General features: G+C 45.2%; 1 protein-coding gene across 2 annotated transcripts; it reads right to left on the bottom strand.

The window, feature by feature from the left end:
• Nucleotides 1–1,493: 1,493 nt before the first annotated feature.
• On the bottom strand, nucleotides 1,494–14,048 carry nova1 (NOVA alternative splicing regulator 1). 2 transcript variants are annotated; one of them, XM_037270039.1, is made up of 5 exons: nucleotides 13,846–14,048; nucleotides 13,590–13,769; nucleotides 7,812–7,955; nucleotides 3,196–3,362; nucleotides 1,494–2,517 (listed from the first exon to the last, which is right to left on the bottom strand). In XM_037270039.1, exons 2-5 carry the CDS (start codon nucleotides 13,750–13,752, stop codon nucleotides 1,498–1,500), a joined length of 1,494 nt encoding a protein of 497 aa, XP_037125934.1. In that variant the 5' UTR covers nucleotides 13,753–13,769; nucleotides 13,846–14,048; the 3' UTR covers nucleotides 1,494–1,497. The 2 variants fall into 2 exon arrangements, with proteins under 2 accessions (XP_037125934.1, XP_037125935.1); XM_037270040.1 differs by lacking the exons at nucleotides 13,590–13,769; nucleotides 13,846–14,048 and adding an exon at nucleotides 10,483–10,887.
• Nucleotides 14,049–14,511: the final 463 nt, after the last annotated feature.

Raw genomic sequence — 14,511 nt, 5'->3', positions numbered from 1 at the left:
GACTCCTTTTTGTCTCCATGCAAATCGAGAAGGACGGCTCACACGGAAAGTGTGACCGAGCGAGCGAGCCTTCTTTTCAAGCGTCACTCGATTTCCCTTTCATTAGAGGATGCCTCTGACGAATATTTGGTACCCTTAAATGTAAAGGCAATCGTTTTTGTTTGTTCACAGATTCACGCAGCATTCTGATGGAAGTGCAACAGTGGACACGCACGCTTCTTACAACTCCAGCGCGCAATATTTATGTACGGGCGTTAATTATAGGGATCACGTACACCGCAATAAGGCAAAAGCACTGTCAGGTATTTTTGGGGCAATTTCACGAGATCAAAAATGCTTTCGTCATGGGTCACATTTTCTGGGCTGAACCGAGTGGGAGATTTGGACGCCATAATGGGGAAGGGATATCGGAAATCCTGTAGCACCAATAAAGGGTAAAACAACTTATTTGGGGGGTTTTGTTGCAATGACTTGATATATTTGAATGTTTGTGCATTTGTGGGAGCTATGTGTTTTTATGTTAAATATATATATATATATATATATATATTGATACATTCCTGTGTGTCTCCTCTATCCTCTCACATGGATTATTGAGCCCCTGAACTATACTCGCAAACTGCACTTGTTTAGTTCACACTGGGCTTGACTTTACATTTCTTTCACTGCAAAACATTTGATCCCTGTAAATAAAAAATAGGCAAATGTTTTTTTATTTTTTTTTTACATTCAGATCAACCTGCATTGGCAGGTTTAAATAAAATGTTTTAATTGAATTTGATCATATTAATAAATAATGGCTAAAAATATAAAATACCCAAATTTAGAAATTTCAATTACAATATAAGGTTTCAACAAAAGTCAACATAGGCAAATAATTTGCTTTTTTTTTTTTTTTGTGTAAAACGGCTCCCTCATAATAGTGCCTTCTGCATTGTATACAAAGATTTGTGGAACAGCCCCATTATTTTGGCTGTAACCTCACTGGACGCACTCAACTCACCGGGAGCTGAGGTCTGCAACTGACATCGAAACCGTCGAACCGAGATTAAAAAAGAAAAAAACTAACTAAGAGGAAACTTAATCAGCAATGAGGTTTTAGAGGAAGGTGAAACTTTATATCTCACCCTTGAATCTGCAGCTTGGCAGTGGAGCATTCAGCTCACTTTGATCGCCATCATCAGAAAGGACTCGACACAAACTTTTAAAAAACATCAGGACGCATCAGTCCTAAAACACATTCGAATTTCACACACACACACACACACACACACACACACACACACACACACACTTGTCTTCGGTGTCTCCCCCTCCTCCTCCTCCTCCTTTTTTGATCCTCTCATTTGATTCTGAAATATTAAACAAATATTTGGACATTTCCCTTTCTTCCTCATTGTGACCCTCTAGGAATTCCCCCTCTAGCTCTGTCCTCATCCTTTCCTTGCCTTTCCTTTCCTTTCTTTCCTTCCTTCCTTCCTTTCCTTCTTCTCTCTTTTAACCCACTTTTTGCGGGTTGGTAGCACGCACGCCCTGCTCATACGTGATCCGCTGGCTGATCAGATACTGCGCTGCTTGTGTAGCTGCTGGCGACCCTGTTATGGTGACTTTACGGTTCCGAGTACCAGGGATGAACTCTCCCTTTTTGGAGATCTGGATGCGGGCTCCTGTTAGCTCCTGGTACTCGACCAGCGTTTTTCCTCCTTTGCCCAAAATGGCACCCACCAGATTTTCGGGTACAGCAATTTCAACCACGTCCTTGGCTCCGTCTGCGAGCTTCTCTGTGGCTAATAGGGAGGAGGCCATCAGTGGGGACGAAGCGTTTAGGTAACCGTTGGAAGCACCTGTAGCGGCCGCGAGAGAACCCAGGGAGAAACCGCCCAGCCCCGTTGCCGGGTGGCCGGCGCCGCCGGAGGCGTCGCTAGCATAGGAGGCTAAGAGGTTAGCTGCGGCGGCGGCCGCCGGGTTAGCGCTGGCCGCGACTGCGGCGAGGACACCGGAGGCTGCTGCGGGGTTAAGGCCCAAGCCCAAGGTGTTGGTATTGTAGCCGTAGCTGGCCAGCGTGTTGAGGGCTGATGTGATGGCCAGGAGGTCGTTGCCAGAGAAGCTAGACATGGTGGCAGGGAAGGCTCCCATTCCTGTCAAGCCGGCCTGGCCCAGAAGACTGGAGGCGGTGGCGGCTGCCGCTGCTGCGTTAGGCAGCACCTCGGCCGTGTTGGCGTACGGGGATCCGGTGGGGTTGGAGTTAGCGACCGGCCCGGAGACGTTGGAATAACTGATGTTGAGGCAGCTGCTGCTCTGAGGGTCCTCTTGGATCTTTTGGACTATGATCTCTACTGCCTTACGGTTCTGCTCAGGCTCCCCGCTGATTGTTACCACTCGCTCCTGCAGGTTGATGCCCTCCGGCTTCTGGGAGAGCTGCACCCAAGCCCCTGACTGCTCCATCACCGCTTTCACTGTAGCTCCTCCCTTGCCAATAATCAGCCCAGCTGTGCTGTTGGGCACAATCAGTTTGGCCTGCAGAAAAATATAAACCATATATATATATATATATATATATATATATATATATAGTAGCGGCAAAATGGAACCATTTAAGAGCACAAACAAAACAAGGGACGCTTCGGACCGAGTCGCTCGGCGCTTTGCTAGCACCTGCTAGCACTCCGCGGTTTGTTAATCCTAGGGGGTTTAAGCTACAGCTGTCACATGGCTCTGTCTTGCTATGAAAACCTGGAGGTAAAAATAACCCCATACCCTCACTTTTTCCTGACCTTACCAGCCTGCGGGTCATGCCTCAGAGACTGACTAACAGTGCTAACGTATAAAGTCGTGAACTGTGCCTACCGTACACAGTAGAGACCACACGCAGCGCAACTAGAGTGATGGATGAGGTGACAACTCCCACCGAGGCCAAACAGAAATATCTCAATCGGCCTCTCGGAGAAGGCTGAAATGTAGTCCATAAGCGAGACTCTTGGATGAACTCATTTACTGCCAGCCCAGTTGAGATCTTTGACGTCTATGCTTGTCAATGGGAGTGAATGAGTCACGTTGAGATCAATTTAGTAGAATGGGGTCCGAATGGGCCCGTCCGCCAATCCATACTTTTTCGGGATTTTGCCAGATCTTTTTTTTAGATGATGTCTTGACCGTGGTCGTTGTCCGCAAAGTCTCGGCTTCACCCAAACGCACCTGTTTGATACGGTCGGGGTTGACGGTGGTCTGCGGCTGCAGTATGCTGACCGGTTCTGGCTTCTGAGCACTCTGGGGCATTTCGCGGACTTTCTCGGCAATGAAGTTGTGGACACCGTTGAGGGCTTCAACGGTACCCTGTATCAGACAGACGCGCTCTGTTGTTCCTACAATGACAGATTGCAAACACAACCCATCAGTTACTTGAATACGCTTGGAATGGATTTATGGGATTTGCCGAAATCTACATTCATATAAAGACTTCCTGGCAATGGAAGAAAATGTTCCTTGACATTCGACAAAGCGACCCAATTACCCAGCTCTTGCTTCCTTCCCCCATTTCTACAATCAACGGAGAACCAGCTGAAAGAAAGAAGCACGCTTGGTTAGTGAGCCACAGGGGGGGCGAGAAGGATTCCTCTTCAGTGATGTAACTCTTTCACCGAGTCTTACTTGCTTTTCAGTTCTAAGAGGCTCAACAACCTCTTGGGTTCTTTCTACACCCACATTGTTACGCTCAATTTTAAAAAAACATTCGCCCTTTTCTATCAACTTTCCTGTCTTGCTCTCTCTGTTCAATTTTATTGTTGCTCAGAAAATGACAACGCTACTCGGGAGATTGCGGACCTCCGAGGCTGAACATTTCTGCTGGATTGGGCGTGATGTGAATTTCCAGACACATTAAGCGCGCAGCTGATGGGTTCCGGCCCACGCGACCCACCTTGCCACCCCTCGACAATGAGAAAATGGAAATTGGTTCGGCTGATTTTACAGACATATTATGGTTATTAGTTAATTAGTCTGCCAAAGAGAAAGCAACACGGACAAAACACAGGAGTGCGAACGTGATCTACTTTCAAAGTTGTTCTTCGGTCATGGCTCCAATGTCTGTATCGGAGAATTAGTGGCGCCCAATCCCCAGCGTTATTCTAAGCCCCTAATTGCCCTTCGTCATCATAATGTGAGTTACAAATGATGAGCAAAGCCCCAGCACTAAAAGTAAAAGTGAGTGTGTCAAAATCACATTCGGAATGTGGGTGTGTGAAACCCGTGTGGATAATGTTCTGTGTTGCTCAAGAGCAAACTCCAGTGGGTCTCAGTCAGGTATATGTCAGGCCCTTTCCATGCGGGAAAAGTGCTAGTTTTAGAATATCTCTGGGGCAGCACGACTGTCACGGGAATCTAGAGGAAAAATATCTTAAACCTTGCATTCGCCCGTATTGTCAGCATGTGAGAATAGCAGTGACTGATTTCTTTGTGATTTCTCAGAACACCAAAGGAAAAAAAAGGTTTGCAATGACATCCATTTTCTTTTTCTTGACTCAATCTGACTCATCCCTTTTGTGAAGAGAGATTAATTGCATAGGTTTACACGAGTGAGTGTATTTTATATCCACGGCGGTCTGAATAAATCCTCCTTTCCAAAGGAGCCAGTTTATGCATTTATCCAAACACAAGGCATGCAGAGAAGCAAATAAGCAGGCAGCAAATGAAATGGGACCACACAGTTGGCGCTGTTGCACCTGCTGGTCATTTTTGAAGTGACAAAGTGACAGAGGGAAGCGTGCCAGCCAGCACAGGCTATTAACCTAATGTGTGCTTTTATGTCAACGCATAAATTCCTAACACGTCACTCTTTTAGTTCAACTATTGTTGCTTTATAGCCATGTTCAAAGGAATGCAAAATCCAGGGTGTGTTTTAAAATAAACTGCGGGTGTAATGTTCTATTAATCCTCGACAGTGCTTTTCATTAGTTGGAAAAAGATACACCACACACATCCGTGAAACACTAATTGTCCAACAAAAGCACTTTCACCACACTGTGTATGAATATTAAAACACCGTTTGTGTACTATAGCCATAATCACATTTTTGCCTGCTGGCAGAAGCAAAAAGAAATAATAAATGACTAAAAAATTGCTCGAGTAACTTATGTGCAAGCGTGTTGCCGAGAAATGCTGCGGCTGCCGAAGAAGCTTTAAATGTTAGCAGTGATGACGTGCAAGCATCTGCCAATCTAATGGGACAATTATCCATTTGACCACCTAAAGCCTTGCCCGATACTGTCGGTGATTGATTTGGCGATATCTTCTCTAAGCTACGCTATTAATATTTCAGGTCTGGAGTCGCAGGGGGTACAGAAATGTTCCTGAGAGCTTTGTCAAAGATAGCGGTGATTTTCTTTCATCTAGAGTTTGGATGAACAAAATTGTAATTCTTCTTCTTCGTTGCCTAAGATATAATTGAGACCAATGTAATCCCGCCGCAGTTTTAAATCGACTGTAAGATGAAAAAACTCAATTCACATGGTAAATTAAATGATGTGAGAATCAAACAATTAACAAAGAGTTCTATCCTTATTTGACAATCATGCATTCTGCAGTGAATTGACACATTCACTTTATGAGTGAATATTTCATGGGATGGTTGCGGGGGAGGCAGTTAAATCTGAACCACGACTAACAGTAGAAGAAGAAGATTTTCCTATTAGCGTGTAAAAAATATAAATTGGGTATATGCAAGACTACTTTTTTAATGGTGAGTATGCTGCGTCTCGGGAAAACATAACATCCAGTATGAGGATATCGCGGAATGCAATGAACAAGCCGCTAATTGCAGCAGGCTTAGCTCTTTCAAACTAATACACATTGTGACAAGTGACAAAATTTGGGAGGTGAAAGGACAACATCTTAAGAGTGTGGTGTTAATGGTCCCTGAATGCCATAAAAGATGCCTGTGCCTGGGTTTAGTGAGCTAGCTACCAGGTGTTAACAGTCTAGGGGAGGCTTGTAAAACAAAGATTTGTTTTCAAGCCAAATGTGTAAAAAAAAGAAAAAAAAAAAACGGCATTCCATGGCAGACTTGCAAGTCATATTTTAGTATGAGGTCATCATAAGAAGCAAATCTTAAAGAAAGCCAGGGAAGGGAGAAGGGGAAGAAGAAAGTTGGCCTGTGTTGGAGGAGCTGGAGTACAGCTGGGAGAGGGGTCACGTCTACTGAGAGAGATTGAAACAGGCTATTTCTGGGCCGGGCCAGCCCGGCCCGGCCCGCCTGTCCCCTCTCACATACAATCATGCATCATCCCCACTCTTCACTATCTCCAATCACTCATCTCTGCCATCCACACGGAGGCCTAATTTTACAGTCCCCATCAGGACTTTCATGTTTCTGACGGCGGTCGGTGTGAGGTGAGGCCTGCCTGCCTGGCTGCCTACTGCCTGCCTACTGCCTGCCTACCTGCCTACTGCCTGCCTGCAGGATAAAATGGCTGCAGCAGTTGTTGTCTCCCTGCTTTTTCCCGTGAGTGATGGTACTGCTGCTGGTGTGTGTTCAGACTGCCGCAGGAAGACAGATGAGGGCGTGATCTGTGTGTAATGGTATTAGCATGCTACATCAGCCAAAATGGCCAGTGATTTATCACCAAAGGTAAAGCACGTCGCAGAAATATCTCTTTGTTCAAACATCGAGCTATTTCAAATGAAAGCACTTTATTTCGGAGCAGTTGTTACTTGTGTGGGCCAATTAAATCCTTGCCGGCAAGCGCTCGCCATGAACTCATCTTGTCACTCGTCACAATTATGAGACGGGCAAAGCAAATGGGCCGAGCAGGTGGCGGCCTATGACGACGTGAACAATACAAAGAGATAGATGTCTTTGTGACCAAGATCACCACATTTTCCAATTTAAAAGCAGTCAATTGTGTTGGAAATATGAGGAGTACAGGGATGATATGCTTTTGATTGCATCGTTCTATAAACATCTGGACCTAATAAGCAGTGAGGTGCACAGCACATGTTACTATTTTTTTTTTATCTTCTAGCGTTTTGAAGCATCCCCTGAGGCATGAAGGACAAACACAGACTCCTCTACGGCTCGGGAATTTGTGTTGGGGGGTCGGAGAAATAGAACAGCCTTCACCTGTTGCAATGTCTGTGTTTCACTGAATAGACCACATCCCTCTTGAATATTTTTTTCAATTAAATGTTAAGGAACCCAGAATACTGAAGAAGAAGAAAAAAAAAAAAAAAAAAACTAAATCCATAGGCATGATTATTACGTATAATTCAGATTGGTGGTTATAACATAATATATATAGCACACACGCACAGTGGCTATAAAAAGTCTACACACCCCTGTTCAAATGCCAGGTTTTTGGGGTATAAAAAGATTAAGACCAAGATAAAAATTTTGGAATTACTGCCAAGATATTTAACCATATTCCCATCAGACCATAACACATTTCCCTGAAAAATGATTTTCTTTGTGAGATGAGGCTTTGGTCTGTATAACTTTAAGATACACACTAGGATGAGGATGATGACAGAAATCCCTGCAGCTCCTTGAATGTTGCCGTGGGCCTGTTGGCAGCCGACCTGACCCATCTTTGCTATCTTTCCATCAATTTTGGAGGGGCATTCACTTCTTGGTAATGTCACTATTGCTGCTGCTGTATTTTCTCCACTGCTTTCCATTCTACAATGAATGACTTCATCAATACTTTTGCATCTTTTTCCTGTCAGATATTTTTGAACGGTGCAAAAGCTCTCTGTGGACCATGGCTTGTGTGCTACAACATTTTTTTTTTTTTTTACAAGAATAGTGAAAGACCTCTTACCTGGGTAGAAATCTTTGGATTTCGACAGCTTAATGGTGGCACCCGTCTCTTTCTGTAGTTGTACAATGGTCTGGCCGCCCTTGCCGATGATAGAGCCGGCTGCATAGCTGGGAATCAGCACCTTCAGGAAGTATTCACCCTCCTCTGTGAGAGACAGAGACGCGGAATGTAAAAAAGGGGTCATGTTTCATAAGGTTGCCCTGCAAGATGATCATTTACACCAGGCCGGGGTGTCAGTAGTTCAGGAGCCACGGGCAGCCTAATTTGATGTCAAGTGGGCCAGACCAGGAAAATCATATCATCATTTCCCAATAACCACAAAAAAACATATTGAATGAATTATACAAAAGAGCTCAGCTTTCTTTCTAAATGAATTTGCAATTGTTTTGTGATAGAACAGTTCATAGGTATTTGGAAGTTACGAAATACAGAATCAGAAATGAAATACATTTATGAAATTCAATTTCCCTCCATGTTCATAATAAATATGGAAGCCTGAACCATACAAACTAACTTTAGATTTTAAACATAGTACATATAAAAAATAAGTCATCACAGCCCTAAAAATGTATTCTATATATATATATATATATGCAATCAAAAATACGTAGACGTATTTCATGGACAATAGTATTCCATCACACTGAACCAAATATGGAATTGCACATTTTTAAACCCTAACCACACCAAAGATTCATTTTCACAGAACGGGCCAACATCCAGCTGGCCACACTGAAGCCTCTAGCAGGCCATTTTTGGTTCACCAGCCTTTTGTTTGACACCATACTTGGGTCTCATTACCTTCACAGCCAAACAGTAGCACACATATCAACGTTTAAATCAGTCTAGTGGTGTGTTCTGTGTCCTGTCCTAGATATTTTTCAGAGGAAATGATGACCTTCTTTCCGGCTTGCGAGGGCCTCATTTAAGCTGTTTCCAGTGGGTTTTAACCAGGCTGTGTTCAAATGCAAAGCCATAACAATGTCACTCGGCATTACTTGCTTATTAGAAAAGGAAGGATGCGGACGTTTTCAATGCAATGATAGCCATCGATCAAAACAAGATGGCATGAGCAGTCAAAAGCGCAAATTAGTTTAGATTGCTACCATTTGGAAAGGGGCTGCCAAAAGCCTTCCTCAGCTTTTCCCATAATAGTAAGAAATTGACAACAATGCATTGCTGCCAATAAAATCCGGACTATAATAAGGATGCTAAATTTGTATCGACCTTGAACGTAAATCAATCCAGAGTGTGGCAACAATTTTGTGTGAGTCCAGAAAGAATAGCTATCATGATGATGTCATACTAAACATTGTACACCGACCGCTTCGGTGGTATTCTGGAGCCCCGTTACAAACGATGCCCCCTGCATCCCGATTCCGATGCGGTGACGTCATGTTCACTCTTGTTCGGCTGCCTCAAGGGTGATGCCACTTCAATCGGCAGAGATGTAAAGAAACATGCTTACAGTTTTTTGGAATGATCATTTTTTCGCTATTCCCCCCACCCCCCCGCCATCCACGCAATCAATGGTGGCAGGAGAAAGACAAATGGATACGAGTGGATCCCAATGAATGAAAAGCAACCTGTTGCCACGATTATTGAACATATTTGAGAGAACATGGTACTAGAAAGTGCCTAGCCTCAACGTAAGGCTCTCTCCACTTGACATTAATATGCCCCTCATGTTCCATTCAGACACACATTTGTGCACCACCCAAAATGAAAGGTTCCACAAAACAGACATGTACGTGACACCTGCGAGAATGATGGCCACATTTTCTAGACATTATGAAAAAGCCTTGTCAATCAACCAGATTCTCTCCATTTGCTATTTCTATTGTCCAAATGAAAATGTAAGCAATACCACTATGTGTATTTTTTTCCGCATCGCCTAATCTTTCGATTTTCACGACGTGCACTGGCAATCTGTTCGTACGCAATCCTCACATTGAAAAACAATAAAATGACCTTGATCACGCACCATCGACATGGTCACCGCCAAGTATTTGAAGCCCCGACTACTATTGCCGAAATTCGATCAAATGTCAGCACGGCCGAGAATTTGAAGGGAACGACGAAGCCGGTCGCAGAATCCAAACGTCGAAAGACCTGTTGTTGACAGACGAGCCCAAACCCACTGCGTAACTTTCGGCTTGGCATCAACTAAACCCGAGGGGGGGGCCAGGAAACCACTACGGTTCTCTCCGTCACCCTTGCGGTCATGTTTGCAGTCATTAGTCAATAATTAATTCCAACCTAGCGTCTGAGATGACAGTAACAGGTTTTCACGGCATCATGTGGTAGAGTAAACACGGCAATCTGTTGCTGGGGCACATTGGGACGCTGAGCCGGTGGGGGGGCTAGTTCAAAGCCCTTCTTGCAATACTGGGAGGAGATGCTGAGCCAAATAGATTTGGTTCAGTCATCCAAGGGGGGTGGGTCAGGAGGAGATGCCGTCCGTCCGTCCGTCCGTCCACGCTCCCTCCTTCCCACAACCGGTAGGTACCTCATTCTGCATCTCAATCTACGTACTAAGCTGGCTGCCACTAAAAGCAGGCGGAAGCAAAATGACCGCAAACGGACACATGAATGAAGTGAGCAAAAGTCAATGTCTTGGAGATGGATCAATTCAACAAGTCAGAGGAAAAAAAGAGTTTGGAGGGCTTACCCATTCTGAGATCTGCTGCTTCTCCGGTCCTGTGTCAGATCGCCATCAATGCCGGGACACAATCTCAAAAGGGTGTCTTAACGTTACCCTCGGCATAGGTGCGACCGTAGTGTTGAGGAATGTGGCCGCCGGACCTTTTTTTTTTTCTCTCTCTCCCCACTGAGGTCTGTTTCATCGGCGGGTGCAGAAAAAGAGATTTCACCGCAGCGTCCGAGTCATGCCTGCAGCTGGCCACAGCCTCAATTGTCTGCAAAAATGCTAATGCAGACTCTCCGTGTTTTCAGTGAAAGACGGCACGCATTGTTCGAGCCTGCATCGGTGTGAAGGAGGAGGGGGGGGTCTTCCCTGCCGCATCACCCTTTTCACTGCTCTCATCCATATTCATCGAGTGGCCTGTCCATCTGCGGCAACGCGCCGGAATGACACTTCACTCGGCCAATGGCTGCTCTCCTCTCGCCGCCGCGTCATGTCCCCACCCCCAAAAAGCCAGTCCCAAAAATTGAATTTTCTTCCCATACTCCGCCTCTTTTGACGCAGCACTATAAAGTACGGCAGTCGCTTCCCTCACTTTTTTTTGGTGGAACCCGACAAGGTGAAGCATTGAGGGGGGGGGGGCGACTTCGGCCGTCAACGGGCAAGCATGTAGCGTGACCTTCACCGCTGACCGAAGCGGTGTATTGATAACCTAGGCTAGATGATAAAAAAATGTGGAGGAGGAGTGAACGGAGACGGCGTGCCTGCCGCACGCCACCAGTTCGCCTTTCCCCCCCCCCCACCCCGGTCCCTGAGACGGCCATGTTTGAGAGGGCGGAGGGGCTCATCAACCATTGCAAATGGCAGTGCCGCAGAATGGCGGAGGGGGGTGATGAAGCCAATCACTACGCCTATAAATCCCCACACCGAGTGGGATCTTAAGAGAGTGCACATAAAGAGCCGCAATGTCTTTTCAACTGGCTGCGTGTAGACACAGCGGGTCCGGCGTCATTTAACACAACATTCTGCCGGCAAAAAAGGGAGGTGCTTTTGCATCATCATCTACCGTGAATCCAGGCCTAATATTGGTCTTGCAGCCTTCTAGAATATTTGACCAGTGTCATACTGACTGTATATAGACACAGCTTCCCCATAGACTCCATGGAGCTTTCACTTTGCTCTATCTTCTTTCCTATCCCTCTCTCTCTCTCTCTCTCGTTCTCTCTTTCCCCACCACCTGGCAAATTCACAGTCCGCTCACGTCACATCGCTCTGCAAGGGCACCTGTGTCCTTCCCACCCAAAAATTCAAAGAAAAAAATAACAAGTAGGCCTCACATTCCTGTGCCAAACCCCCATTAGCGACAAAAATTGCAATCCTAAAATCAAGTCACACGAGCATTTTGTATATTACGACGCACTTGCCAAGAAACACAGGCTCGACCGAAATGAATGAAATATGTTCATTTTGAGAAGAGGAGGGCAGTGGTGATAAAAGAAGAGGGATCAGCCTCATTTGCCGTGTCTTTGGCTTCTAACGCTCGACGAGGGGGGGCTCGGCTCTCGGAGCACAGGCGCTCTTTTCTTTGTTACAACTGACAGTCATGTTAATGATCAGTTTGCTACAAGGAACATGATCAATATCAAATGCGGACAAGCGCTGGGTGATTATAGTGCAGGCTCAGTAGCGTCTGTCGTACAATCCTATGTCATGGGAGGTGATACTGAATGCTACGTAGCATTTGTAATTTACACAAATGAATGGCGTTGTATTAAATAGTGGCGCATTTGTAGCATTGTGGTGGATGGCTGACATGCATGCATGCACCTTCCATGTGACTCTCTGCAGATTTCATTGAAAGTGTAATCGTATGACTTGCAAATTGCTATCAATTAATTGAGCTAGAAATAAGCGTGAGCTCTTAACTTGCAAAGTGAGAACGCCGTGTGATTTCTTGGCACCTTTGATTTCAGGGGTGCTAATGCAGACTGGATCCATTCAAATATGACTGATGGCATAAAGTAAGAGATGACATTTTAGAGGAGAGGTGAAAAATAAAGTACTCCTTTTGGAGAAAATATGAGACAAAATGGACAGAGTGCCTGGGAGATAGAGGTTAATCATTCTGTCAACTGATTGTTGATAAATGTGTACTGAGGCAGAATGAAGTGCACTACGTGGCTGTAATGATATTACCTGGGGGAATGAGCTACACTCACGCAGACGTCCTCTTTGCAGCAACTGGCACGGAAACAAAAGTTCACAACATTTAAAGGGGGAATCTGCCATGTCGTCAAAAATTTGGGAAAGTGACAAGTAACAAGTTCTTCTAGTGAAATCTGCTTTCTATGTCAAAGATCAAATTTGGCATTGACAATAAACTTAGAGAGCAATGATTCCGATTCAGTTTATTATTATTCTTACATGCTCTGTCTGCACCTGAGAGCATTTACGTTTAGGTTCAAGTGGGCTATCACCTCTCCGTGAACTTCCAGCCAGATGTCTGACCTCAAGGACTCACAAGACACTGCACTGTCAAACCTAATCTGTTTTAATTTCACACTGAGCATAATTCAAATTTGTCAAGGGAGATTTAAAACTGTATTTATCTTTTTTTTCTTGCTGCCAAACCTTTTTATGTCCCGCGCGGCAAACGACAACTGAACAGAGAAACAGATGGTTAACGGTGAAAAGATTACTTCAGATTTTCTTCTCCTTTGCTTTTTAAAGACTTTGCATAATAGACCCCATCACTTCTGCTCTGAATGGACGTGCGAGGCAAAGAGGGGGGCTGGATTGATATGCAAAAGCGACCTGCCATAAAGAGGCCACTGTGTCAAGGCGTGTTGAAGTAACAACCGCATGACACACACACACACGCACACACACACACACACACACACACAAATCCCCCCCCTCCCCAAAAAAAGCGCCAAATGCACAGGTGCAGCACGTAGGGGGGTTGAACACACTGCGTGAATGTGCATCTAAGCTACGCTGGCTTGTTTTGCAAGCAGCGGGTTCACATGCAAGAGCGCAAATTGGTGTTCCACAAGTGATTGCAAAAGCGTTGTCGATGGGTAGGATGGAAGAATCGCGACGGAAAGAGCTGCTTGTTATTGGGTGCTTCTTACCTCCAGTATTGGTGCGCTTGGTACAGCCAGCCTCCTCCGCCGGAGTTTCCAGCGGTCGCTTACGGGAGTCCGAGTTGTCCGCCTCCATGTGGCTTTGCTGCAGGTTAGCTGTTGAGTATATCCCGTTGTGGTCCATTGCTGCTTCGCCACCACCGGCCATCATCTTTCCCTCCCCCGGAGCTGGAGATAAATTTGTGCTAGTCCCTTACTCACACACTCGCACGCGCGCGCGCGCACACACACACAGCGCCCTCACCAGCAGCAGCAACAGCACAGCCGGATGACGCGCACCGCCAAATGAACAAGTTTTGGGGGCTTGAATGGTTCGAGTGGGACTCCACTCTCCGCCGTCCCTTACTGAGCTAAATATAAATTCCATTGAGGGACAGGCGGTCTTCAACGTGCTCTCCAAGAGCGCGCTCTTTATTGTAGGCGCGCAAAACAAAACAGACCTGCGCCCTCCTCCCACCAAAGAAAAAAAAAAAAAAAAAAAACTATAATAATGGTGGTGGCACTTTACGAAAATAACCAGCCTTTAAAACTAAGCTTCGACGCTGGCAGGGGAAAAAAGATATTTTTACCTTTATTTAACCCCATCTTTCTCTTCCATGTCCTCAAGCGCAGCTGTTATTATACGTAGAAACGTAGTTGGGGACCTTCAAAACATTTACAAAAATGTCAGGGTTTTATTCACTTTTGTGAGATACTGTTCGTGTATATGACACTCTCTTGACAGTTTGTCAAAAATAAATACGGACCATATGTGTAGTCAGAAGTTTACACATGGAATTTGGCTTTTTGGACAACAACAGAAACACATTAAAAGTCTTAAAGCTCACATATGATTATAAAGCTTTCCTTTTTACATTTTACTCCTTCAGTTGTGGTCTATATAAAATTTCACAATATTTATGAACACGTC

Source organism: Syngnathus acus, chromosome 14 (genome assembly GCF_901709675.1).
Source record: "Syngnathus acus chromosome 14, fSynAcu1.2, whole genome shotgun sequence".
Taxonomy (NCBI): Eukaryota; Metazoa; Chordata; class Actinopteri; order Syngnathiformes; family Syngnathidae; genus Syngnathus; species Syngnathus acus.
Note: the sequence above shows the minus strand (reverse complement) of the source record. Positions and strands in the feature narration are given on the sequence as shown.